General features: G+C 41.0%; 1 protein-coding gene and 2 pseudogenes across 1 annotated transcript; 2 read left to right on the top strand and 1 right to left on the bottom strand.

Annotated features, from left to right (window-relative positions):
- Positions 1 to 24,955, bottom strand: part of Klf4-ps1 (Kruppel like factor 4, pseudogene 1) — a 54,181-nt pseudogene that overhangs the window by 17,456 nt on the left and 11,770 nt on the right.
- Oog3 (oogenesin 3) lies at positions 10,478 to 13,162 on the top strand. Its single transcript, XM_008763836.4, has 3 exons — positions 10,478 to 10,768; positions 11,303 to 11,887; positions 12,552 to 13,162. Exons 1-3 carry the CDS (start codon positions 10,482 to 10,484, stop codon positions 13,126 to 13,128), a joined length of 1,449 nt encoding a protein of 482 aa, XP_008762058.1. The 5' UTR covers positions 10,478 to 10,481; the 3' UTR covers positions 13,129 to 13,162.
- On the top strand, positions 20,793 to 22,905 carry Hspa8-ps14 (heat shock protein family A (Hsp70) member 8, pseudogene 14; annotated as a pseudogene).

Raw genomic sequence — 24,955 nt, 5'->3', positions numbered from 1 at the left:
TGATTTTGAGACAGTCTTACTCAGTAGATACTCTTCATTTGGACTCTCAGCAACCCACCTGGTTTTCTTCCCAGATAGAAGGATGACTATTGTTAACATAGAATTGCCTAAATTTTATTCATGTATGCCCCATATTTATCTGAGTATGAACCAGTTCAGGGTTTAATCTGTGCCTGATAATAGACAACAAAACAAATAGAAAGGAAACTAAGACAACAAAGCCAAAATATTTTGTCAGAACTGTCACTGTGTTCTAAAGTTCACAACTAAACTGGGTGCTCTGTGAGTCATCATCTGTTGCAGCTCTGAGAAAGCTGAGGTGGGAAGGTGATAAAGAATCATTTTGACCCTGGGTTCGGTCCCCAGCTCCGAAAAAAAGAACCAAAAAAAAAAAAAAAAAGAATCATTTTGAAGTCATCTTCAACTACACAACAACCTTGAAGACAGCCTTAAGTAAGAGAAATCAATCTTTCTAATCTCATGTAAAAACACAAAGATAAATAAAGGTGGTTTTGAGTGGAAGCTGCCCTTGGCTCTGAAAGGTAGAAGTTTTAAGGTTGCCCCCCTAGACAAAAGCTTAGAACAGAAGAAAGAAACTGGTCAGGTCCTGGAACTGCAATTATACCAGTTGGTTTGACAATTCTCTCCCAGGAACTAGCTGACTATAAAGTTATATTAAAATCTTAGAGAACAATCTTGAGAAGCAGGAAGCTTCTCCCAGGAACTAGCAGACCATAAAGTTAAACAATCTTGAGAAACAGAGAGTTTTTCCTTGTGATTTTTCACTGGTATTCTCCACACTTTCCAATGATGCCATCCCTGCCCCCTTGGGTTGTGGTTTCTCCCTTTAAATACCCTTTCTCCCAATCTTTCGGGGTCGAACTCCACTGCCCCTGCGAGGGATATGAGTCTCGACCCCAGTGCACTGGTTCCCGTTAATAAACCTCATGTGATTCATGAGGATGGTCTTGTGTGAGTTCTTGGGGAGGGGGCGCATCATCCCGAGACTTGAGTGAGGGTCTCCCCGCTCCTGGGGTCCTTCAGTTCCCCAGAAGATAAGGGAGCAAGGATCGGCCAGCACACTGGAAAGAAAAGGAAAATGTGATTGGGTAATGAGCAGTGTGTGATGGTCCACACATTTACTCCCAGCACTCTGCAAGCAGAATTAGGAGAATCCCTGTGTCTTTGTGGCCAGAGAGATGTACATAGGGAATTTCAGACCATCCAAGGCTTTGTTGCTGTCCAAAAAATCCAAGACAACTCACAACGCACATGAATCCAGCAAAAAAAAAAATCTTTTTTTTTTTTATAAATTTGGCATTAGGCATCAATTATCTGACCAGTCAAGGACAACAGCACAAATCAGTAGCTGAGTACATATTTGAACATTCATCCTAGTAAATATTTAAGCAAGTAACAAAATTTGTTTTGATTTGGTCACTATTGACTGATCCAGGACATAGATAAGTCTGAGGCACTGAATTGTGACCATGAATCAGAATTCCAAACCAAGCTTTTTTTTCCTCCATCTTTATTAAATTGGGTATTTCTTATTTACATTTCAATTGTTATTACCTTTCCTGGTTTCCAGGCCAACATCCTCCTAACCCCTCCTCCTCCCCTTCTCTATGGGTGTTCCCCTCCCCATCCTCCTCCCATTACCGCCCTCCCCCCAACAATCCTGTTCACTGGGGATTCAGTCTTGGCAGGACCAAGGGCTTCCCCTTCCACTGGTGCTCTTACTAGGCTATTCATTGCTACCTATGCAGTTGGAGCCCAGGGTCAGTCCATGTATAGTCTTTGGGTAGTGGCTTAGTACCTGGAAGCTCTGACAAACACAGTTTTTAAGACCAAAAAAATCCACAAATATTTGTGCCAAGTTATCCCATCAATCGAGAGTAAGAGGTAGAGGATTTCCTTAGGAACTTGTTTTGTGGTACACTTATCCTGTTTCCACTGTGTCATTCAACTATTGTGGGGTGATATGCCTTATATTCATGTCTTAACTTGCCAACCAGGATACCAGTTACCCACATACATGTGAGATGCCAATCTTTTAAGTTCAGACTCCATTTTTAGAGAACCTGACCTTAGTTTAAACTCAAGTAAACTAACAGGCTGGTATCTAGCATTAGTTTCTAAGTTGCCTCACTGAACTCCCTTTCCCTCAGCCTTTTCTCTATTTTCCCTGGAGTTCTTTTAACAGGAACAATTCTGGGTCAGAGTTTTTGACTATAAGATGGCAATCTTTCTTCCACTTGATATCCTGTATTGTACTGGAGGTAGACTCTATGAGTACTCTCTCTCTACTGTGGGGCACTTTATGTAAAGTATCTACTTTTGATTCCTGAGAGTCTCTCACCTCCCAGGCCCCATCCCTCCACCCCTCCGAGGTTCCACATTTCCATTCATTCTGCTGTTCCTCAGGCCTTTACTATTGTCTCTACTCCCATACCTGATCATGTTCCCCTTTTCCCATATCACTCCCCCTGCCCTCTCCCACCCAGTTACCTCCCTCTCTCTACCTCTCACGATTGCTTTTATTTCTTTACCAAGTGGGATTGAAGTATCCTCACTTGAACCCTTCTGCTTATTAACATTCCTTAGTTCTGTGGATTGTATCTTATATATTCTACATGTTTTGGCTAATAATCACTTATTACTGTGTATATACCAAGCATGTCCTTTTGGTTCTGGTTACCTCACTCAGGAAGACATTTTCTAGTTTCATCCATTTGCCCACAAAACTCATGAGGTCTCATTCTTAAGACCTGAATAGTATTCTGTGGTACAAATGAAACACAAAAAAATTGGGAAGAGCTCTACTTGAATACCCAGCTATAGCACTACTAAGCATGTACCCAAATGATGCTCCAAAACATAACAAGAACATCTACTTCACTATGTTCCTAACAGCCCTATTTATAATAGCCAAACGCTGGGGAAAAACCCTGGATTTCCCTCAACAGAAAAATGAATACAGAAAATGTGGTACATTTACAAAGTGGAATTAAAACTATTAAAAATGATGACTTCCCAAAATTTGTAGACAAGTAGATGGTAATAGAAAATATCATCCTATGTGAGGTAATCCAAAACCAAAAGGATATACATGCTGATACTCACTGATAACAGGGTACTAGCCCAAATCTCAGAATGTCCATGATACAACCCAAAGGCCATATGAAGTTTAAAAAGAAGGAAGGTCAAAGTGTGGATACTTAAAATCCAATTAGAAGGGGGGACAAAATAATAATGGGAAGCAGTGGGAGAGAGGCACCTAGAAGGGAGAGGGGAGGAGGAGGAAAGGACCAGGTTAGGGAAGAAACGGGAAAAAGTCCAGACCATCAGGAGAATGAATAGACATAAATAGCAGTGAGGGGTGGAGAACTAGGGGAACCACTAAAAAGTTCCAACACCAAGGATGAGAAGGACTACCAGGACACAATGGGTATGACATGAACCAAAATACCCAACACTAAGGAGATAGAACCTGAAGGGACCACCTCCAATAGATAGACATGTCACCCAGTGGAGGGATGGGGCCAACTGACCAATTTCAAAAATTTTAACCCAGAACTATCCCTGTATAGGAAATGCAGTGACAAAAATGGAGCAGATGCTAAAGGAAAAGCCATCTGGAGACCACCCTACTGTGGGATCTATTCCATCCGCAGTCACCAAACCACAACAGCATTGCTCTGCCAAGATGTGCTTACAGGCAGGATCCCAGAACTGCTGTCCTCTGAGAGGCTCTGCCAGCACCTAAGACAGATGCAGATACTCACAGTCAACCACTGGCCGAGCCAGGGGACCCCAACGAAAGAGGAAAAGGACTGAAAGAGCTGATGGGGATTGCAACCTCATAGGAAGAAAAAGAGAATCAATTAGCTGGACCCCTAATAGCTCCCAGGGAATAAATTATCAACCAAAGAATATACATGGGCCAGTACATCCCTCCCACTACATATCTGGCAGAGGGATGCCTCATCTGGCATCATTGGGTGGGGGGATAGTTGATGCCCCAGAAAGGGGGGATGCTAGAGAGATGAGGATGGATTGGGTGGGGGTTTGGGGGGCACCCTTTTAGTGGCAAAGGGGAGAGAGATGGAGTGAGTGGAGTGAGCGGTTTCAGGATGGCCGACTAGGAATCCGGATAACATTTGAAATGCAAACAAATGAAATGACTAATGATATTTTTTTTAAAAAGAAAGACAAGGCTTTTGTTTATGTATTACAGTACATAAGAGAGTACGTAACCAGTAAAAGAGGAGGTGAATTCAGTGACAGAGAGAGAATACGAGAGAGAGAGAGAGAGAGAGAGAGAGAGAGAGAGAGAGAGAGAGCTGCCTCCAAGTGCAGTTTCATAAGAACAATGAGTCACCTATCCGCTTGCACCTGCATCGTTGCTTGAGTCTCTGATTTTGTGCTGACCCAATCCTCCCATTCTTGAGAACTCCAGTGGCTATTTCCTATAGACAGCCAGGACTCTCAGTGGAGGAATAAAGAAACAATTTCATAAACAAAACCTTCAAAATATGTCCTGTCTACAAAATGTGCAGGGACATAAGTGTCACAAAATCTGAGGGAATAGCCAACCAATGACTGTCCCAACTTGACATGCATGCCATGGACAAGATCGAATTCCTGACACTAGAAGGAATGAGTGAATTGGGACCGCTAAGAAAGGAAGATGAATTGCCACACAGGCAATTTTCTTCCACATCTGTGATATCAGCTGTTTCCTGCTCTGCTCTGCCTTTTACGTGTTTACACTTTCCAGTGCTGTGTCTTCACCCTGCACCATACCCCTGTCATGCAATGTTGGCCTGAGCTGCCTTTGGAAACATGCTTGCTACATTAACATACTCTTCAATTTTTTCTCTTTCCCACAAGGGAACACTAGGGAAAGGCTCCAACCATTGTGTCTGCAGCTGCTTTAAGCTGTCATCCATGTCTGGCTATTCTTTATTTTGGGAATCAACAAAGATCAGAACAACTACATTCTTCTAAGTTGTCTCACCAGAAGACTCTGATACGTCTTTGACCACAACCCTCCTAAATATATATGTGTCTTAGCTGCACTCCAATCTTCTGTTTGACCCTACTTGCTTCTAGCTTACCTGAGTTGAACCCTGTTGTGCTGGAAGGTGGCTCAGATGTTCAGAGCACAGACTGCTCTTCCTAAGGACCCAACTAGAATTCCCAGCACCTATATCAGCTCACAACCACATACAACTCCACATCCAGAGGGAACCAGCTCCTGTGGCCTCTGGGCACTTTCATCCATGTGAACAGTTATTGTCAAAGACACACGGGTAATCAAAATAGGAAAATAATGTAAACAGTGGTGAATGAGATATCACCCAAGAAGTTTAAATAAATGAATAATAAATAAATAAATGTATGTATACAGATGTGAGCACTAAAGTTAAATTGAAGATGACTTTTAAGCAGCACATTATTTATGCACAGCAGTCTGGGGGAAATCTTGTGATGAAATGTTCACAAATGCTTTTCCTTTAGAAAGTATTTTTTTTATTTTGATTGTTTAGAGCTTTTGGCACTCGTAGCTCTCATTCTTTCTTTTGACGGTTTATTTGTGTGCATCTGGCGGTCTTGGAAGTTGCTCTATAGAAAAGGCTGGACTTGAACTAAGACACCTCCCTGCCTCTAACCTCCCAGGTGAAGTGGAAACTTCTAATTTCCTAGGATGGCTATGTTAAATCATGTTTTGCTGGGGCACACGTGTGAAGGGCTGTCCTGCTAAAGCAGACACAGAAAGATTTCCTGAAGCAGACACAGGTGAAAGGATGTTTGGATATAGAATAAACGCAAAGAGATGCTTGACAAAGGAGTAAATATAAAGCTGCTGGTTTGTGCCTGATGTCTGCCTGCTGAGAGGACTGGACTGAAGCTGCTGGTTCCCGTGTCTTGGGCTACTTTGGGCCATCTTTAGGCTCTGTGTGTCCAGGACATCATTCCGTATACCTGCCCACAATGACAATCTGAGACAGAAGGGGCCTGGTAAACTACGCAGGTGCCGTATATTCATGCTATGTCTTAAGAACCGTAAGTCTCACCCATTCCAGGAACTCCTAGATGACCAGAGCCTCTGCTTTGCAATATTAGAGAACACACGCTGCCCTGTTATGTTCTTTAGAGGTCGTAAACCCAAACACTCACCACTCTCAGCATATGGAGTCAATCATAAGGACCAACAGAGACACAATTAACCTTTGGCCCACCAGGTACCCAGCCCTGCTTCTTTGAATCTCATTCCCCTTTAGATAGATTACTCAGAAGAAGGCAATGTGACCAGCCTCTTGTCATGGCAAACAGTCACTGATCACCTATTAATGACCTCAAAAGGACGGTCCCGATGTCATATGCCCAACAACAGTTTCTGCCTTCCACAGATTGAGTCTTCCAAGAACAGTCCGAGAGGAATCTATGAAATGTAATACATGACATTAGTCTTTACTTTCACAGTTAGTACAATGTACTGGGAGACACTGGACTTCATTATACTAATGTGGAGAAGGAGGTAGGTCTGTTAATTAGTGCCAACAGTCTGCACATCCAGACTGTGTATAGAATTTAAAAGTGAACCAAGACATGTAAGTTTCCCCTAAGCAACGCTCAAGCCATGTGACTACATAAGGTTATACTGAAAGACTGGGAATCTGATATAGATGTGCCAGTGAACTCTTCAGTTTACATCACTTTCCCTCCTCTCCTTTCTCCTTGCTTTCTGTCTGTAGTTGTGCACTTTGCACACTGAGACAGGACATTCTTGACTTTAAGACCAATCTGGGCTATGTGGAGAAACCTAGTGTCAGGAAATCAAAGAAGAATGAATCAAAATGAAATGAATGTTTGGAAAGCCTACACAGGAGAGAAGAGAAGTGTCCTAGACTTAGTACACAAGAGTTGTCTTGTACTGAGAGATGTATCCACCTCTGCTTTGCAAGTGCTTTAATCAAAGGCACCAGGCACAACCGCTTGGCTTCAATAAATCAGTTTTTGCCTCTATGGGTTTGGCCTAAGAATCTTCCTGTGTACGGATCTAATCCAATTTACCTGCACCATTTAAATCTGAAATTGAGCAAGTGGGTAGAAACATAATTTTTGAATCGGAGGCTGACTTTGGCTGGGAGGGTGTGGCTACAAAGGGAGGATTCAGCTGAAAGGTATATAAAGAGTCAGAGCAGGCAGAGAAACTCTCAGTCTTTTGGAGTTTGGAGTCACAGCCTTACCTGACCTGATAATGGTGTTCTGTCAACAGTGTCCAGATCAAGTAAGTCCCTCAGCTCCGTTAAAAAACCTCATCTCATGCTATCTAGTCTCTCCTTGTCTTCAGTTCAAATTTTCTTTCTGTAATTTTTTATTTGTTGGTTCTTCCATTTGAGATGATTTCTCTCTACATAAGATTGCCTGACCTGTATTCTATATATCCTGTACTTTTTGGCTTATATCCACTTATCAGTTAGTACACACCATACGTGTCATTTTGGGTGTGGATTACCTCACAAAGCATGATATTTTCTAGTTCCATCCATTCACCTGCAATTTCATGATGTGTTCATTTTTAATAGCTGAATATTATTCCATTTTGTAAATTAACTGCATTTTCTGTATCCATTTTTTGATTGAGTACTATCTGCTTTTTTTTTTTACCACTTCTGGCTATTAAAAATTAAGCTGCTGTGAACATAGTGGAGCACATGTCCTGGTGGTATGGTGTGGCATTTTATGGGTATATGTCTAGTGTACAATTGCTGTTTTGTCAGGTAAAACTGTTTCCAATTTTCTGAAGATCCACCAGATTGATTTCCTGAGTGGTTGCACCAGTTTGTAATCCCATCAGCAATGGAGGACTCTTCCTCTTTTTTTTGCATCCTCACCAGCATGTGCAGTCACTTGATTTTTTGATTTTAGCCATTCTGATTGTTGTAAGGTGGAATCTCAAGGTTATTTTGATTTGCATTTCCCCCAATGACTATGGACTTTAAACGTTATTAAAGTGTTTCTTAACCATTTGAGATTCTCCTATGGTTGAATTAGGGGAAGAATTGAAGATTAAGAGGTGAGCAACCTATAGGTAGAAAACCTGCCTCAACTAGATTGGAAACCCAAGAGCTTTCAGAGACTGAGCAACCAGACCAAGCAGCATACACAAACTGGTCCAAAGTCACCAGCACATGTAGCAGAGGTTTGCTGGGTCAGAGTTCAATGGGAGAAAATGCGCCTAGTTGGGAAGATACTTGAGGTCCTAGAGATGGGGGACTTTGGAGGATTGGCATGTAAGGGGAGCAACATTTTTGAGGCATGGGGAAGGAGGAATAGGATGAGGAACTGTGGGAGGGGGGGACAATGACTGGAATATAATTAAAAAAAAAAAAAAAGATTGCCTGGCCTGAAACTCAGAGATTTTCCTATTGGCCACTTGAGGGCTGCTTAGCCAGATTGCACAAGTGTGTTCTGAATTACATATAATTTTTAATTTAGTCATTTTGTTACTGTGGCTTTTTGTTTGTTTGTTTTATTTAGATGTCTTCCTGTCTTTTGAGACTGCCTCACTAACAGGGTCAGGATGACCTTGAATTTTAGGCACCGTGAGCTGTAGTGTCAGATGTGGTTTGTTCCTGTGCCTTCACTGCTGATCTTTATGGCACTTTAAGCCTGGCACTCTTCAGTGTGCTTTTAATCCCAGCAACAGGGAATCAGAGGGGGGCTGAATGTCAAAACAGTCAAGTATTTTTGTGTCTTTAAAAAAGGCAAAACAAGGGGCTGAAGGGCTGCCTCGGTGGTAAAGAGTACTGAGTGCTCTTTCCGAGGTTCTGTGTTCAATTCTCAGTAGCTTCGCGGTTGCTCGACCATCTGTAATGGGAACTGATTCCCTCCTCAGGTGTGTCTGAAGACAGGGACAGTGTACTCTTATACGTTAAATAAATCGATATGTAACTAAATAAATAACACAAAACAGGCAAACACAATATACCAATTATCTGCTCACTGATACATAGTCTCTTATTTTCATGGAACTCAGGTTGGCCTCAAACTTGTAGGAAGAAACCTGCATGTGTATATCTCCATAAATATGTGTGTGTGTGTATATGTACATACATGATTGTGTGTGTGTGTGTCTGTGTGAACTTACTAGACTTTATATCCCTATCACAGTTTTCCTTCCTCATCTCCTTCCACACCTGCCCATGACTCCGAAAGTAAGGTCGAGCCTGGATGGTCTCTAAGGATGATGGCAGCCTAATTATATAGCACGTTTCAATTCAGGCATGGTTAAGAAAATGTCTAAAAGAAGCAAAACAATAAACAAACAAAAACAAGGTATTTCTATGTGTTGATGGATGCATGGTCTATTCTTTTTAAGAAATCCAGGATATGTTCAACATTTCAGGAAGAAGTTAGCCCTTTTTTTTGTAAAGTGTTCAAATGAAAAAATCTGAATATCACTTGAAATTAAAATTTATGCTTTTTCTTTACTTTGGTCTTCCCATTAATTTTTCAGGTCACAATCTGTTTTGGTGCTATAGAAATAACCATCTATGACATTGAGCTAGTGATCCTCCTGTGTTCCCCATGTGAATTATGATCTCCTCCTAATAGTTTCTTCTTCTGGATGCTTTATAAAGAGTTGCCGCCCTTGCCAATGGATACTGAAGATTTACTGACATTGTGGTTTCTTTCCCACTCTACTTAGCTCTCTAGCTTGCATAGCTCAACCTGTATTCTTCCAACACATTCTCCAAGATGCTTGTATGGATGATAATCAAAGACTGATGTCAATAACTAATGATCAAAATGTTAAACAATTTTGTGACTTGCTCCATGCAGTGTTGCTGGATAAGTAGAGATTGTGGAAAGTTGGGAAACTGTTTCTCTATGCTTTCTTTGAGGGCTTGAAGAGCAAAGCACAGTCTATTCATCATCAACAACTAACTGAGCCCTTTCGTGTTCCTGGTGGCCACTTCCTAGTGGGATGTATCCACCTCAGTTTTGGCTGCAAAGCGACGTGGTCTTTGGGAACTAGGCTACTTGGGAGACACTTCAAACCACTAGAGACATTTATGACTTTGAAACCAACCAAGACTGGACCAAACAGTTCTGGATTAGACATACTATGTTAGCACAAGCTGAGCAGTTGGGGAACACACATGTAATCTCAGCACTAGGTAGACACAGGCAGGAAAATCTCTTTGGGGTTCAGGCTAGTGTGGTCTATAAAGCAAGTTTCATGACAGTGAATATATATAGGTAGGTCTGTAAAGTCTTTGTCCAAAAGAAAAAAAGAAAAACCCAACTGATGGTGCTCAAATTAATAAACTGAATTCTGAATCCTCATCAGTAGTGATCTAGCGCTCACACTTCCCTGGGTGGGCAGAAGGTCTTCCTAAGTTTCTTGTCATTAATAGTATATTTTCCCCCTGATTACCTAGGATGATTCTTCAGAAAACACAATGAAAGTCTACTCTCCACCCACCCTCCAGAGCCTGGCATTTAAGGGGCTAATGAGGGAGGAGGCCTTGGCCATTTCTGCTCTCAGGGACCTGCCAAATAGGCTGCTCCCAGTGATGTTTGAGGAAGCCTTCATTGCTGGACATACAAAGATCTTGACGGCCATGATACCTGTGTGGCCCTTCCCATACCTTTCTGTAGGAATGATGATAAAGAACCTCAACCTGGACACTTTGAAGGCTGTGCTGGAAGGCCTAGATTTACTGATTTCACGAAAGGTTTGCTCCAGGTAGGAAAGGTCAGCTGGGTTGGAGGAAGGTTCTCTGAATACTGAGAATGAACACCTCAGAACAGAGAATATGTGGTCAACTATGGATCAGAGGCTTCTTATCTTCAATTTTCACCCTACAGTCATGACTGTTCCTATCTGGGTGTAGAGGTTTAGAGTACTGTAGAAGCTTGGGCTCAGTCTCAGTGATCGGGGCAAATGATGTCTAATGTAGAAGACAGAAATGAGTAGACACGCCCAGTGAGGAACAGGCCTTTTTCTGCATCCCACAATGATACAAATGAAACAAGGCTGGGATTAAGGGGTCTGGAATGTAGGGAAGTAATACAGTGCTAAAGATGCCCTTTATTTACTCAGTGTATTTATTTACTCAATGCTATTTACTTACTCAGTGTACCACTCAGGGTTTGATTGGAGGAACAGGGAAAAGCAAAATTTTAGAAGAAATAGCTGAAGTGTAAGATGTGGAAGAGAGTCCTACTGTAATATGTATCCTTTCATACATTCTGAGGATTATACTCATTTCTCCCATAGTAGGTGCAAGCTCAGAGAGATCAATTGGATGGATATACGCCATGAGTTATCTGGAATATGGGCTGGATACAATGAAGATGAAGGCTTAGCAGAGTTCATGACACAGAAGCAGCCAGTGGAGACCTGTCCTGACTGTGGGATGAAGAAAGATTTGACAGTGATTACTCAACTCCAACTCAGAAAGGACAGATTGGATGAATCTACTACATACTTGGTACAGTGGGCCCAACAGAGAAAAGATTCCATTCACCTATGCTGTAGAAACCTGGAGATTCAGGGCTTAACCATGGCCATGGTCTTAGAAATCTTCAGCCTTGTACATGCAGACTGTATACAAATGCTGAGGCTAAGTTGTATCTTCCTAGAAGATTTGGCTATGATTAATCCCTACCTGAGGCAGATGAACAATCTTCTCACACTCATGCTAGATCACATCAACGATACAATCAGTGCGGGAGTTTCTAAAAGGCTTACTGAGGAGAATGTGATCAAATGGATTTCTCAACTTCCCACACTCCACTGTCTCCAGGAACTCTATATTGATAATGTCTATTTTATAGAAGGCAACCTAAAAGACTGCCTCAGGTAAGGAAGGACTGAGAGGGTATGGAACACCAGAGAAAATACATATCTTTTTCTGTGTTTCTCTTTCCTTGTTTTTGTTTCTGTTTTGTTTTGATTTGATTTGATTTGATTTGTTCTTTTTTTGCAAGCTAGAGAGGCTAGGATGGACTGGACACCATAAACCTAGCCCTGTTAGAGACCTAGCACATCTGAACAGATGAGCTCTGTACTAAGATATATGTGATGAGCATGCCTCTTATTGGTCATGTGTGAAATATTTTGTGTCCAGAAACAGGTTGAGTAGAAGAGAAATATGAATCTCTGGGGTTTGAGGTGATGATAGAAACATGGACCTTAAAGCAACAAGACTTCTTATAACTCTTAAAACAAGAGGAAGTTACTGAAATGTGTGTTGGGTAGGCGCTCCTTTTTACATGTTGTCCTGATATACTCATTGGTGTGGTTTTCTGTCATGGCCTGAATCATGCCTATGGGGATATCTACAAGCCTCAGGCTAGACTGCTCTGAGTTTTCTGAGCAAGACAACAAAAGGCAATGTCCTGGGGTTGACTACAATATATAGTCAGAATGAGTTTGGGAGAAGTGGCATCTACTTTGCTTCCAATCCTATCAACCCACTTCAGCACAATTGCCAGAAATCAATAATTTTGTTTTCTCTCCTCAGTTGCCTGAAGAAGCCCTTGAAGGCACTTTGCATCATTAACTGTGACCTCTCACAGTCAGACTTGGATTACCTGCCCTATTGCCTGAATATTTTTGAACTCAAATGTTTGAGCCTTATTAATACTAATTTAACCTATTCATTCCTTGAGCCTCTTGGATTTCTCCTTGAGAGAGTCAGACATACCCTGGAATGCCTGGAATTGAAATCTTGTGGTATGGAGGAATCTCATTTCAATACTCTGCTCCCTGCCCTAAGCCAATGTTCCCACCTCACAGAAATCAATTTCTGGGAGAATGAACTCTCCCTGCTTTCCCTGAAACAACTTCTACGCCACACTGCCGCGCTGAGCCGATTGACTGATGAGGTGTACCCTGCCCCTCTTGAGTGCTATGATAGCAGGGATGTGGTACTCACACAGAGCTTAAAAAGTTTTTGTCCTGAGCTCCTGGATATACTTAAGGCCAAAAGACAGCCCAAGAAGGTCACCATTGCTACAGCTCAGTGCTTGAGGTGTGGTAGGTTCTATGTTTATGATCTGGAGAGAAAATGTTGCCATATTGAATATGAGATAATTTAAGGTTGACTGTGGAATAGAGAAATGGAAGCTTAGTACTGGGGATTGAGGAAATCTTAAGTGAATGTCCATTGCTGAAGGAAGCATGGATATGTCAAGGACATAAAGGTCTGAGTCAACTAGAAAAGCAAAATCTTCTGAGCACGTGAATGGATGTATCTGCAGAAAGTATCAAGCACTCAGTTCTTCTCTAGGATTTTTGTAGTTTGAGTGTGTCACAATATAGGCACCCTCTCAAGAGGAGATTGTCCCCCTCTCTTAACTCAATAGAATAAATGTTTTGAATTTCTGTGTTGATGATATGTCTCCATTAGAGAAGAGAGCCTAATCATTCCCAGCATTTCTGAACCTGTGTCTGGTTTCTTGATTCATGATCACCATAATTAGGTCAACCTCAGATTTGTGCAATTCCTTCCATCCCAGGAAAGGTCACATAAGTGTACTGAAAGCACAGGGCTTCACAAAATGCTCAATGTTTTGGAAATAAATTTGTATGTATTACATTCAGATAACAACTGAGTCAGCTATGGAGAGCAATGGGATATGGGTGGAGGTTTCTTCAGTCATGGAAATGAGGACCAAGTAAACACAAAGGCAGGCACATTTCAGGAACTGTGTTCTCGTATTTAAATTTGCTGGAAGACATTATTTGCAATATATAAACACTCGGAGAACTGATATCAAAATAAGATGGACAGGATGTGACCTTAATTTATCTATTAACTCATATTGCAGAACAGTTTATATATTGCCTAAGAGGAGACTCACTCAGGCATAGAAACATGTCCTAACAGCATCCCCTGCTTCCCTGGGACAGATCCTCCCAACTTTCATGTATAGTCAAGATTCTTTAAGATATTGAGGTGACTCTCAGTGGGCTTCAGAGAAGAGGATGTTCTCTATGGAACTTATCAGTCTCCTTACTCACTTTAGTCATCTCTTTAACATCCAGGCTGGCCACTGTGTCTGGACCTAGTGCCATGGAACTCTGCCTCACTGGCTTGTTATGGGTCTTATTTTCTTCTCTCCAGTTCCTCGAAAGCTGAGACTAAATATGTGTACCTCCACAGTAGGCTATTTTCTGTTTAAATAAAATGTACCAGGATGCTCTTCACGAGATTCTGTGAATAGCCTGAGACAATTTATAACCACAAGTTTTCTGGAGGATTGCCCATACAGAATGAAAGATGTTTCTGGCTGGAGTCCAGAACTAACCATCATGTATGTTTCCCCAGAGTCAGCCAAAGTTCTCAGCACAAAGGAGATCTATGTCCCTCAGAGGGACAAAGGGCCAGCGGTGAGAGACAATGACAGCAGATAGAAGACACAGGAGAAGGGAAAGAGGGAGAGGGTAAAGGACTGTTTGTCCTTGGGGGCAGGGCAGGAGAAAGGACTACCTCTGGATAGAAAAGAATACCTAGCCTATAGGACACAGGAATGTTATAAAGGTGAAAAATAAGTCCCATGTGAGAATGAGGTTTTTAATTTTAGTTGGGTTGGATAATTACATGAGACAAAAGTAGCTTTTTGATTGCTGGACTTGAAAGTTTGGCTTTCGTAGTGCCCTTCAAGAAGAGGGAGTGTCCAAGTAAAGGAATGGACCTTTTGAGATGTAATCTAATGGTTTTCAGTAAGGCACAAGGATGCTGAATGAGGACCCGGCTGCCAGGACTATGTTTTGCATTGTCAGGTTATTATTCCATCTCTGAGGCAGGATTGGTGAGAGTTGGAGTTTCAACTTAATTGACAGATCAACACTATGTATCAAAAAGATAAAACAAAAACAAAAACAAAAATATCTCCCCAAACAAGTTACATACATAGCACCTCACTCGACTTACTAATACATGAATAAATAAACAAAAAGGCTCAGCTGTGGGGAATCATACACAGAAGAGGCTCTCAAATTTCAGGATAATGTGATTTTTTTTGGCTTTCACAGAGGGAACACCAACAACTGAGATAATGAACATCATCCCATGCAACATCAGTTTGGGACACAAACAACAAATCAGAAGGCAAGTTTTGGTTCTAAGGTGGAGCAGAGAAGGTGACTGGCGAGTGTTTCCTGAACCTTGTTCTCAGTTTTCAGGCACATCACAATGTGTTAAAGCCTAGAAATAACATAAATAGCACTTTTGTGAAATTTTGCTGCTTTCATTAGAAAGGTGGGAGCAGAGGTTTTTGGTTTTTTTGGGAAATTATGTGAAATACTCTTGAAAACAAGATTGGTAAATTGGTAGTTCTTTATACATACGTGCAAGAAGAGGAAGGTATTTTCAATTACAAAACACACAAGGATGTTTAGGTGTAACCTAAATAGAAATAAAGTTCTATGTCAAAAATGAAAAAACAAATAAAGGGAAAAAAGTAGAGAAGTTGATCAGATGGATTTGAAACTGTCTTACAGGCTAGGTGTGCTAGCACATGCCATTAGTGCCATTACTTTGCAGAAAGAAGCATGGAGATTTTAATGGGTTGGAAGCCAGCCTGTTCTAAGGATTGGGTTCTAGACAGGGTAATTTTGTGAGACCTATTTTTACTTTTTGTTTTGTTTTGTTTTTTACCCTTTCAATAGCTTTTTTTTTTCTCCATCTTTATTAAATTGGGTATTTCTTTTTTTCATCTTTATTAACTTGGATATTTCTTATTTACATTTCTTTTTTTTCATCTTGATTAAATTGGGTATTTCTTATTTACAATTTGATTGTTATTCCCTTTCCCGGTTTCCGGACCAACATCCCCCTAACCCTTCCTACTCCCCTTCTATATGGGTGCTCCCCTCCCCATCCTCCCCCCATTACCGCCCTCCCCACAACAATCACATTCACTAGGGGTTCAGTCTTGGTAGGACCAAGGGCTTCCCCTTCCACTGGTGCTCTTACTAGGCTATTCATTGCTACCTATGCGGTTAGAGCCCAGGGTCAGTCCATGTATAGTCTTTGGGTAGTGGCTTAGTCCCTGGAAACTCTGGTTGGTTGGCATTGTTGTTCATATGGGGTCTCGAGCCCCTTCAGGCTCTTTCAGTCCTTTCTAAGATTCCTTCAACGGGGGTCTCGTTCTCAGCTCAGTGGTTTGCTGCAGGCATTCGCCTATGTATTTGCCACATTCTGGCTGTGTCTCTCAGGAGAGATCTACATCCAGTACCTATCAGCCTGCACTTGTTTGCTTCATCAATCTTACCTAGTTTTGGTGGCTGTATATATATTGGCCACATGTGGGGCAGGCTCTGAATGGCCATATCTTCAGTCTCTGCTCTAAACTTTGCCTGAATATCCCTTCCTATGTTCCCTATTTTAAGTAGGAGTGAAGCATCTGCATTTTCGTCATCCTTCTTGAACTTCCTGTGGTCTGTGTATTGCATCTTGAGTAATTCAATCTTTGGGGCCAATATCCACTTATCAGTGAGTGCATACCATGTGTGTTTTTCTGTAATTGGGTTACCTCACTCAGAATGATATTTTCTAGTTCATTCCATTTGCCTATGAATTTCATTAAGTCACTGTTTTTTGTTTTTTTGGTTTATTTATTTATTTATTTATTTATTTATTTATTTTATGTACAGCATTCTGCCTGCATATGTGACTGCAGGACAGAAGAGGGCACCAGATCTCATTACAGATGGTTGTGAGCCACCATGTGGTTGCTGGGAATTGAACTCATGACCTCTGGAAGAGCAGTCAGTGCTCTTAACCACTGAGCCATCTCTCCAGCCCAGTCATTGTTTTTTGATAGCTGATTAGTACTCTGTTGTGTAGATGTACCCCATTTTTAATCCATTCCTCTGTTGAAGGGCATTTGGGTTCTTTCCAGCTTCTGGCTATTATAAATAAGGCTGCTATGAACATAGTGGAGCATGTGTCTTTGTTATATGCTGGAGCATCATTTGGGTATATGCCCAAGAGAGGTATAGCTGGGTTCTCAGGTATTGCAATATCCAATTTTCTGAGGAACCTCCAGACTGATTTCCAGAGTTGTTGTACCAGTTTGCAGTCACAAAAATGAGTGGAGTGTTCCTCTTCCTCCACATCCTTTCTAGCATCTGCTGTCACCTGAGTTTTTTCTCTTAGCCATTCTGACTGGAGTGAGGTGGAATCTCAGGGTTGTTTTTGCATTTCCCTGATGAATAAAGATGTTGAACATTTCTTTCGGTGCTTTTCAGCCACTTGATATTCTTCAGCTGAGAATGTTTTGTTTACCTCTGTACCCATTTTTAATAGGGTTATTTGGCTCTCTGTAGTCTAATTTCCTGAGTTTTTGCATATTTTGGATATTAGCCCTCTATCAGATATAGGATTGGTTGCTGTTTTGTCCTAATGGCAGTGTCCTTTGCCTTATAGAAGCTTTGCAGTTTTATGGGGTCCCATTTGTTCTTGATCTTAGAACATAAGCTATTGGTGTTTTTTTTTCCAGGAAATTTTCCCCAGTGCCCATGTGTTCGAGACTCTTCCCCACTTTTTTCTACTACTTTGAGTTATCTGTTTTGATGTGGAGGTCCAAATGTATACAAATTGGAAGGAAAGAAATCAAAATATCACGATTTGCAGATGACACCCATTTCAATAGTCCTACATAATTTAAAATATCTGGGTGTGATGTTAACCAAGCAAGTGATATATCTGTATGACAAGAACTTCAAGTCTCTGAAGAAACAAATTGAAGATCTCAGAAGATGGAAAGATCTCCCATGCTCATGGATTGGCAGGATTAATATAGTAAAAATGGCCACTTTGCCAAAAGCAATCTACAGATTCAATGCAATCCCCATCAAAATTCCTACTCAATTCTTTATAGAGATAGAAAGAGCAATTTGCAAATTCATTTGGAATGACAAAAATCCCAGGATAGCAAAAACTATACTCAACGATAAAATAACATCTGGGGGAATCACCATCCCTGACCTCAAGCAGTATTACAGATCAATAGTTTAAAAAAAATTTGTGTGGTATTGGTACAAAGACAGGCAGATAAATCCGTGGAACAGAATTAAGACCAAGAAATGAAACTATACCTACAATCACTTGATCTTTGACAAAGGAACTAAAACCATCCAATGGAAGAAAGATAGCATTTTCAACAAATGTTGCTGGTTCAACTGGAGGTCAGCATGTAGAAGAATGCAAATCGATCCATTCTTATCACCCTGTACAAAGCTTAAGTCCAATTGTCCTGCCCTAAAGGATTACCTGTCCCTATAATCTGGAGAATAATTGTCCACTGATGTACTCTGACCTCATTTTGCTAATAAATCCCTGAGACTAACCATTATGTTTCCTTATGTTTGTATAATCAGGTACCAATAAATAATCTGGTATACTATCCGTTCTTTTCATGATTAGAATTATAAAAATAAGATTATCCAAGATTACTCATTAGGTGAAGCATATCTGGGGCTAAGTATAATACTGAATTTAATTCTAGATACCCTTGTAATGCAGAGGGAGCCTTGACTCCCCATATGGACCTCTTACCTCCATAGCCGCAGGTAATGGCAGTAATGTTGACTTATGTGCAGGGATACCTGATATAAATAAAATAACAATAATGTAATAATCCCATGTTTAAATGTTTTTGTACATGGGTGTTGTTATCCACAAAACACAACTCTGAAACCTTTCATCAATTAAATGATTACAAACTTTTAGATTTCAAAATAGACCTGGCCCTGGGAAACCGCTATCTGTACCCAGATCTAGTGGGTAGAGTGCTGGATTCCCAAAAGTGAGGACAATCCTGAGAGCACAGCTGAGACCACATCTTCTGCTCATATTTCTGGCCCAAGAGGGACCTGCTTGGAGCCCTCTAGACATAGAAACCAAGGAGCAGTCTGGTACAGGATCCTTCCAGTTTCTGTCTGATCCTGGAGCTGAATCTGTGACATAGTTCTCTGTATCTAGATTCTGCTTAGAGAAAACAGGTCTCCAAGAATGCTGACATACAGGCTTAGAAAATGGTCAAGCCAGTGTCAGAGACAACAAGACCAGCTAAGACTAGAGATAATCAGATGGCAAGAGGAAAGAGCAAGAACCTAAGCAACAGAAACCAAGGACACTTCGTAATATCAGAACCCAATTCCCCCACAGCAGCAAGCCCTGGATACTCCAACACACCTGAAAAGCAAGATTTGGATTTAAAACACAACTCATGATGATGTTAGAGAACTTTAAGAAGGAGTTATTTATCTCCATTAAAGAAATACAGGACAACACAGGTAAACATGTAGAAGCCTTTAAAGAGGTAACACAAAACTCCCTTAATGAACTGCAGGAAAACACTACCAAACAGGTGAAAGAATTGAACAAAACCAGGATCTAAAAATGAAAATTGAAACAATAAAGAAATCACAAAGGTAGACAACCCTGGAGATAGAAAACCTAGGAAAGAGATCAGGAGTCATAGATGCAGGCATCACCAACAGAATACAAGAGATAGCAGAGAGAATCTCAGGGGCAGAAGATTCCATAGAAAACATTGAAACAACAGTCCAAGAATATGCAAAATGCAAAAGGCTCCTAACTTAAAACAATCAGGAAATCCAGGACACAATGAGAAGATCAAACTAAAGGATAATAGGTATAAAAGAGAGCAAAGATTCTGCAATCGAAGGGTCAGTAGATATCTTCCACAAAATTATAGAAGAAAACTTCCGTAACCTACAGAAAGAAATGCCCAAGAGCATACAGGAAGCCTGCAGAACTCCAAACAGATTGGACCAGAAAAGAAATTCCTCCCATCACATAATAGTCAAAACACCAAATGCACAAAACAAAGAAAGAATATTAAAAGCAGTAAGGGAAAAAATTCAAGTAACATATAAAGTCCAAGTAACATACAAAGCCAGACCTATCAGAATTACACAAGACTTCTCATCAGAGACTATGTAAACCAGACGATCCTGGGCAGATGTCATACAGACCTTAATAGAACACAAATTCCAGCCCAGGATGCTATATCCCACAAAACTCTTAATTACCAGATCTGGGGAAATCAAGACACACCATGACAAAAACAAATTTGTACCATATATTTCCAAAAATCCAGGCCTACAAAGGATAAAAGATGGAAAACTGCAACACAAGGAGGAAAGCTAGACCCAGAAAAAAACAAGGAAGTAATCTAATTTCAACTAACCCAAAGTAATATACTGAAACAAACACAATTTCACCTCTAGCAATAAAAATAACAGGAAATAACCATCACTATATCCCATAATATCTCTTAACATCAATGAACTCACTTCCCCAATAAAAAGACATAGACTAACAGACAGGATATGGAAAGAGGACCCAACATTTTGCTGCATACAGGAAACACACCTCAGTAATAAAGACAGACAATACTTAAGAGTAAAAGGTTGGAGAAACAATTTTTCAAGGAAATTGTCTCAAGAAACAAGCTGGAGTAGCCATTCTAATATCGAATAAGATCAGCTTTCAACGAAAACTTATCTAAAATGGTAAGAAAAGGCACTTGATAGTCAGCCAAGGAAAAATCCACCAAGATTAAATCCTGAATATCTATGCTCCAAATGCAAGGGCACCTGCACTCATAAAAGAAACCTTACTAAAGCTCAAAGCACATATTGCATTTCACACAATAATAGTGGGACACTTCAACACCTGACTCTCATCAATGGACAGATCATGGAAACAGAAAATAAACAGAGGCTCATTGAACGCGGAGCCAGCTCTCGGGGGTCTCTATGTGGTCTCGTCATCAGCACAGCTGGGCCTACACGCAAGCAACCATGTCTAAGGGACCTGCAGTTGGCATTGATCTTGGCACCACCTACTCCTGTGTGGGTGTCTTCCAGCATGGAAAGGTGGAAATAATTGCCAATGACCAGGGTAACCGCACCACGCCGAGCTATGTTGCTTTCACCGACACAGAACGATTAATTGGGGATGCAGCCAAGAATCAGGTTGCAATGAACCCCACCAACACAGTTTTTGATGCCAAATGTCTGATCGGACGTAGGTTCGATGATGCTGTTGTTCAGTCTGACATGAAGCACTGGCCCTTCATGGTGGTGAACGATGCAGGCAGGCCCAAGGTCCAAGTCGAATACAAAGGGGAGACAAAAAGTTTCTATCCTGAGGAAGTGTCTTCAATGGTTCTGACAAAAATGAAGGAAATTGCAGAAGCTTACCTTGGAAAGACTGTTACCAATGCCGTGGTCACCGTGCCAGCTTACTTCAATGATTCTCAGCGACAGGCAACAAAAGATGCTGGAACTATTGCTGGCCTCAACGTACTTCGAATTATCAATGAGCCAACTGCTGCTGCTATTGCCTATGGCTTAGATAAGAAGGTCGGGGCTGAAAGGAATGTGCTCATTTTTGACTTGGGAGGTGGCACTTTTGATGTGTCAATCCTCACTATCGAGGATGGAATTTTTGAAGTCAAATCAACAGCTGGAGACACCCACTTGGGCGGAGAAGATTTTGACAACCGAATGGTCAACCATTTCATTGCTGAGTTTAAGCGAAAGCACAAGAAGGACATCAGTGAGAACAAGAGAGCTGTCAGGCGTCTCCGCACTGCCTGTGAGCGGGCCAAGCGCACCCTCTCCTCCAGCACCCAGGCCAGTATTGAGATTGATTCTCTCTATGAGGGAATTGACTTCTACACCTCCATTACCCGTGCTCGATTTGAGGAGTTGAATGCTGACCTGTTCCGTGGCACACTGGACCCTGTAGAGAAGGCCCTTCGAGATGCCAAACTAGACAAGTCACAGATCCATGATATTGTCCTGGTGGGTGGTTCTACCAGAATCCCCAAGATCCAGAAACTTCTGCAAGACTTCTTCAATGGAAAAGAGCTGAATAAGAGCATTAACCCCGATGAAGCTGTTGCCTATGGTGCAGCTGTCCAGGCAGCCATTCTATCTGGAGACAAGTCTGAGAATGTTCAGGATTTGCTGCTCTTGGATGTCACTCCTCTTTCCCTTGGGATTGAAACTGCTGGTGGAGTCATGACTGTCCTCATCAAGCGCAATACCACCATTCCCACCAAGCAGACCCAGACTTTCACCACCTACTCTGACAACCAGCCAGGTGTACTCATCCAGGTGTATGAAGGTGAAAGGGCCATGACCAAGGACAACAACCTGCTTGGGAAGTTTGAGCTCACAGGCATACCTCCAGCACCCCGTGGGGTTCCTCAGATTGAGGTTACTTTTGACATTGATGCCAATGGCATCCTCAATGTTTCTGCTGTAGATAAGAGCACAGGAAAGGAGAACAAGATCACCATCACCAATGACAAGGGCCGCTTGAGTAAGGAGGATATTGAGCGCATGGTCCAAGAAGCTGAGAAGTACAAAGCTGAGGATGAGAAGCAGAGAGATAAGGTTTCCTCTAAGAACTCGCTGGAGTCTTATGCTTTCAACATGAAAGCAACTGTTGAGGATGAGAAACTTCAAGGCAAGATCAATGATGAAGACAAACAGAAGATTCTTGACAAGTGCAACGAAATCATCAGCTGGCTGGATAAGAACCAGACTGCGGAGAAGGAAGAATTTGAGCATCAGCAGAAAGAACTGGAGAAGGTCTGCAACCCTATCATCACCAAGCTGTACCAGAGTGCTGGTGGCATGCCTGGAGGAATGCCTGGTGGCTTCCCTGGTGGAGGAGCTCCTCCATCTGGTGGTGCTTCTTCAGGCCCCACCATTGAAGAGGTCGATTAAGTCAAAGTAGAGGGTATAGCATTGTTCCACAGGGACCCAAAACAAGTAACATGGAATAATAAAACTATTTAAATTGGCACCAAAAAAAAAAAGAAAATAAACAGAGACACAGAAAAACTAACAGAAATTATGAACTAAATTGATTTAACAGATATCTATAGAACATTTCATGCTAGAACAAAAGAATATATCTTATTCTCAGAACCTCATGGTACCTTCTCCAAAACTGACCATATAGTCAGTCACAAAACAGGCCACAATAGATATAAGAAGATTAAAATAATTCCATGCATACTATCATATCGCCATGGATTAAGGCTGGTCTTCAATAACAACAAAAATGACAGAAAGCCCACATACACATGGAAAGTGAACAATTCTTTATTCAATGATAACTTGGTCAAGGAAGAAATAAAGAATGAAATTAAAGAATTTTTAAAATTTAATGAAAATGAAGGCACAACACACTAAAACATATGGGACACAATGAGAGCAGTGCTAAGAGGAAAACTCATAGCTCCGAGTGCCTCCAAAAAGAAACAGAAGAGCACATACACTAGCAGCTTGACAGAACACTGAAAATCTCTAGAACAAAAAGAAGCAAATGCACCCGAAAGGGGTAGACCACAGGAAATACACCCAGGACTGAAATCAACCAAGTTGAAACAGAAAGAACTATACAAAGAATCAACAATACCAGGAGCCTGTTCTTTGAGAAAACCAACAAGATACATAAACCCTCAGCCAGACTAATCAGAGGGCACAGAGAGAGTATCCAAACTAACAAAATCAGAAATGAAAATGGAGACATAACAACAGAAACTGTCGACATTCAAAAAATCATCAGAACCTACTACAAAAGCCTATACTCAACAAAACTGGGAAATCTGGAAGAAATGGACAATTTTCTAGACAGATACCAGGTTCCAAAGTTAAAACAGGATCAGATAAACCATCTATACAGCTCTACAACTCCTAGAGAAGTGGAAGCAGTTATTAAAAGTACCCAACCAAAAAACAGACAGGACCAGATGGGTTTAGTGCAGAATTCTATCCAACCCTCATATAAGACCTAATACGAATACTGTCCAAACTATTTCACAAAATAGAAACAGAAGGTACACTACCCAATTCCTTCTATGAAGCCACAATTACTCTTATACCTAAACAATATAAAGCCCCAACAAAGAAAGAGAACTTCAGACCAATATCCCTTATGAATATCGATGCAAAAATTCTCAATAAAATTCTCGCAAACTGAATCCAAGAGCACATCAAAATGATCATCCATCATGATCAAGTAGGCTTCATCCCAGGGATGCAGGGATGGTTCAATATAGGGAAATCCATCAATGTATTCCCCTACATAAACAAACTCAAAGGAAAAAAACAGCGTGATCATCTCATTAGATGCTGAGAAAGCATTTGAAAAAAAATCATCACCCCTTCAGGTAAAAAGTCTTAGAAAGATCAGGAAATCTAGGCTCATACCTAAACATAGAAAAAGCAATATACAGCAAACCAGTAGCCAACATTGAATTAAATGGAGAGAAACTTGATCAATCCCACTAAAATCAGGTACTAGACAAGGCTGCCTACTCTCTCCCTCCCTACTAAATATAGTACAAATAGTCCTAGACAGAGCAATTAGACAACAAATGCAGACCAAAGTGATACAAATTGGAAAGGAAGAAGTCAAAATATCACTGTTTATTTATGATATGATTGTATGCTTAAGTGACCCCAAAAATACCACCAGAGAATGCCTAAACCTGATAAACAACTTCAGCAAAGTAGCTGGATATAAAATTAAACAAATCAGTAGCCTCCTCTACTCAAAGGACATATAGGCTGAAAAAGAAATTAGGAAAATTACCCCCTTCACAATAGTCACAAATAATATAAAATACCATGGTGTGACTCTAACCAAGCAAGTGAAATATCTGTATGATAAGAACTTGAAGTTTCTGAAGAAAGAAATTGAAGAAGATCTCAGAAGGTGGGAGGATCTCCCATGCTCATGGACTGGCAAAAATGGCCATCTTGCCAAAAGCCATCTACAGATTCAATACAATCCCCATCAAAATTCCACCTCAATTCTTCACATAGTTAGAAAGAGCAATTTACAAATATATTTGGAAT

The sequence above is a fragment of the Rattus norvegicus genome, chromosome 5 (assembly GCF_036323735.1).
Source record: "Rattus norvegicus strain BN/NHsdMcwi chromosome 5, GRCr8, whole genome shotgun sequence".
Lineage (NCBI taxonomy): Eukaryota > Metazoa > Chordata > Mammalia > Rodentia > Muridae > Rattus > Rattus norvegicus.
The sequence above is the reverse complement of the archived record's forward strand: the minus strand, read 5'-3'. Positions and strand labels throughout refer to the sequence as shown.

Bases quoted from the DNA above. Each gene is read 5' to 3' on its own strand.
- Oog3 (XM_008763836.4), top strand. From the start codon at position 10,482: ATGAAAGTCTACTCTCCACCCACCCTCCAGAGCCTGGCATTTAAGGGG. The intron at 10,769-11,302 runs GTAGGAAAGGTC...TTTCTCCCATAG, and splicing joins TCACGAAAGGTTTGCTCCAG to TAGGTGCAAGCTCAGAGAGA. The intron at 11,888-12,551 runs GTAAGGAAGGAC...TTCTCTCCTCAG, and splicing joins AACCTAAAAGACTGCCTCAG to TTGCCTGAAGAAGCCCTTGA.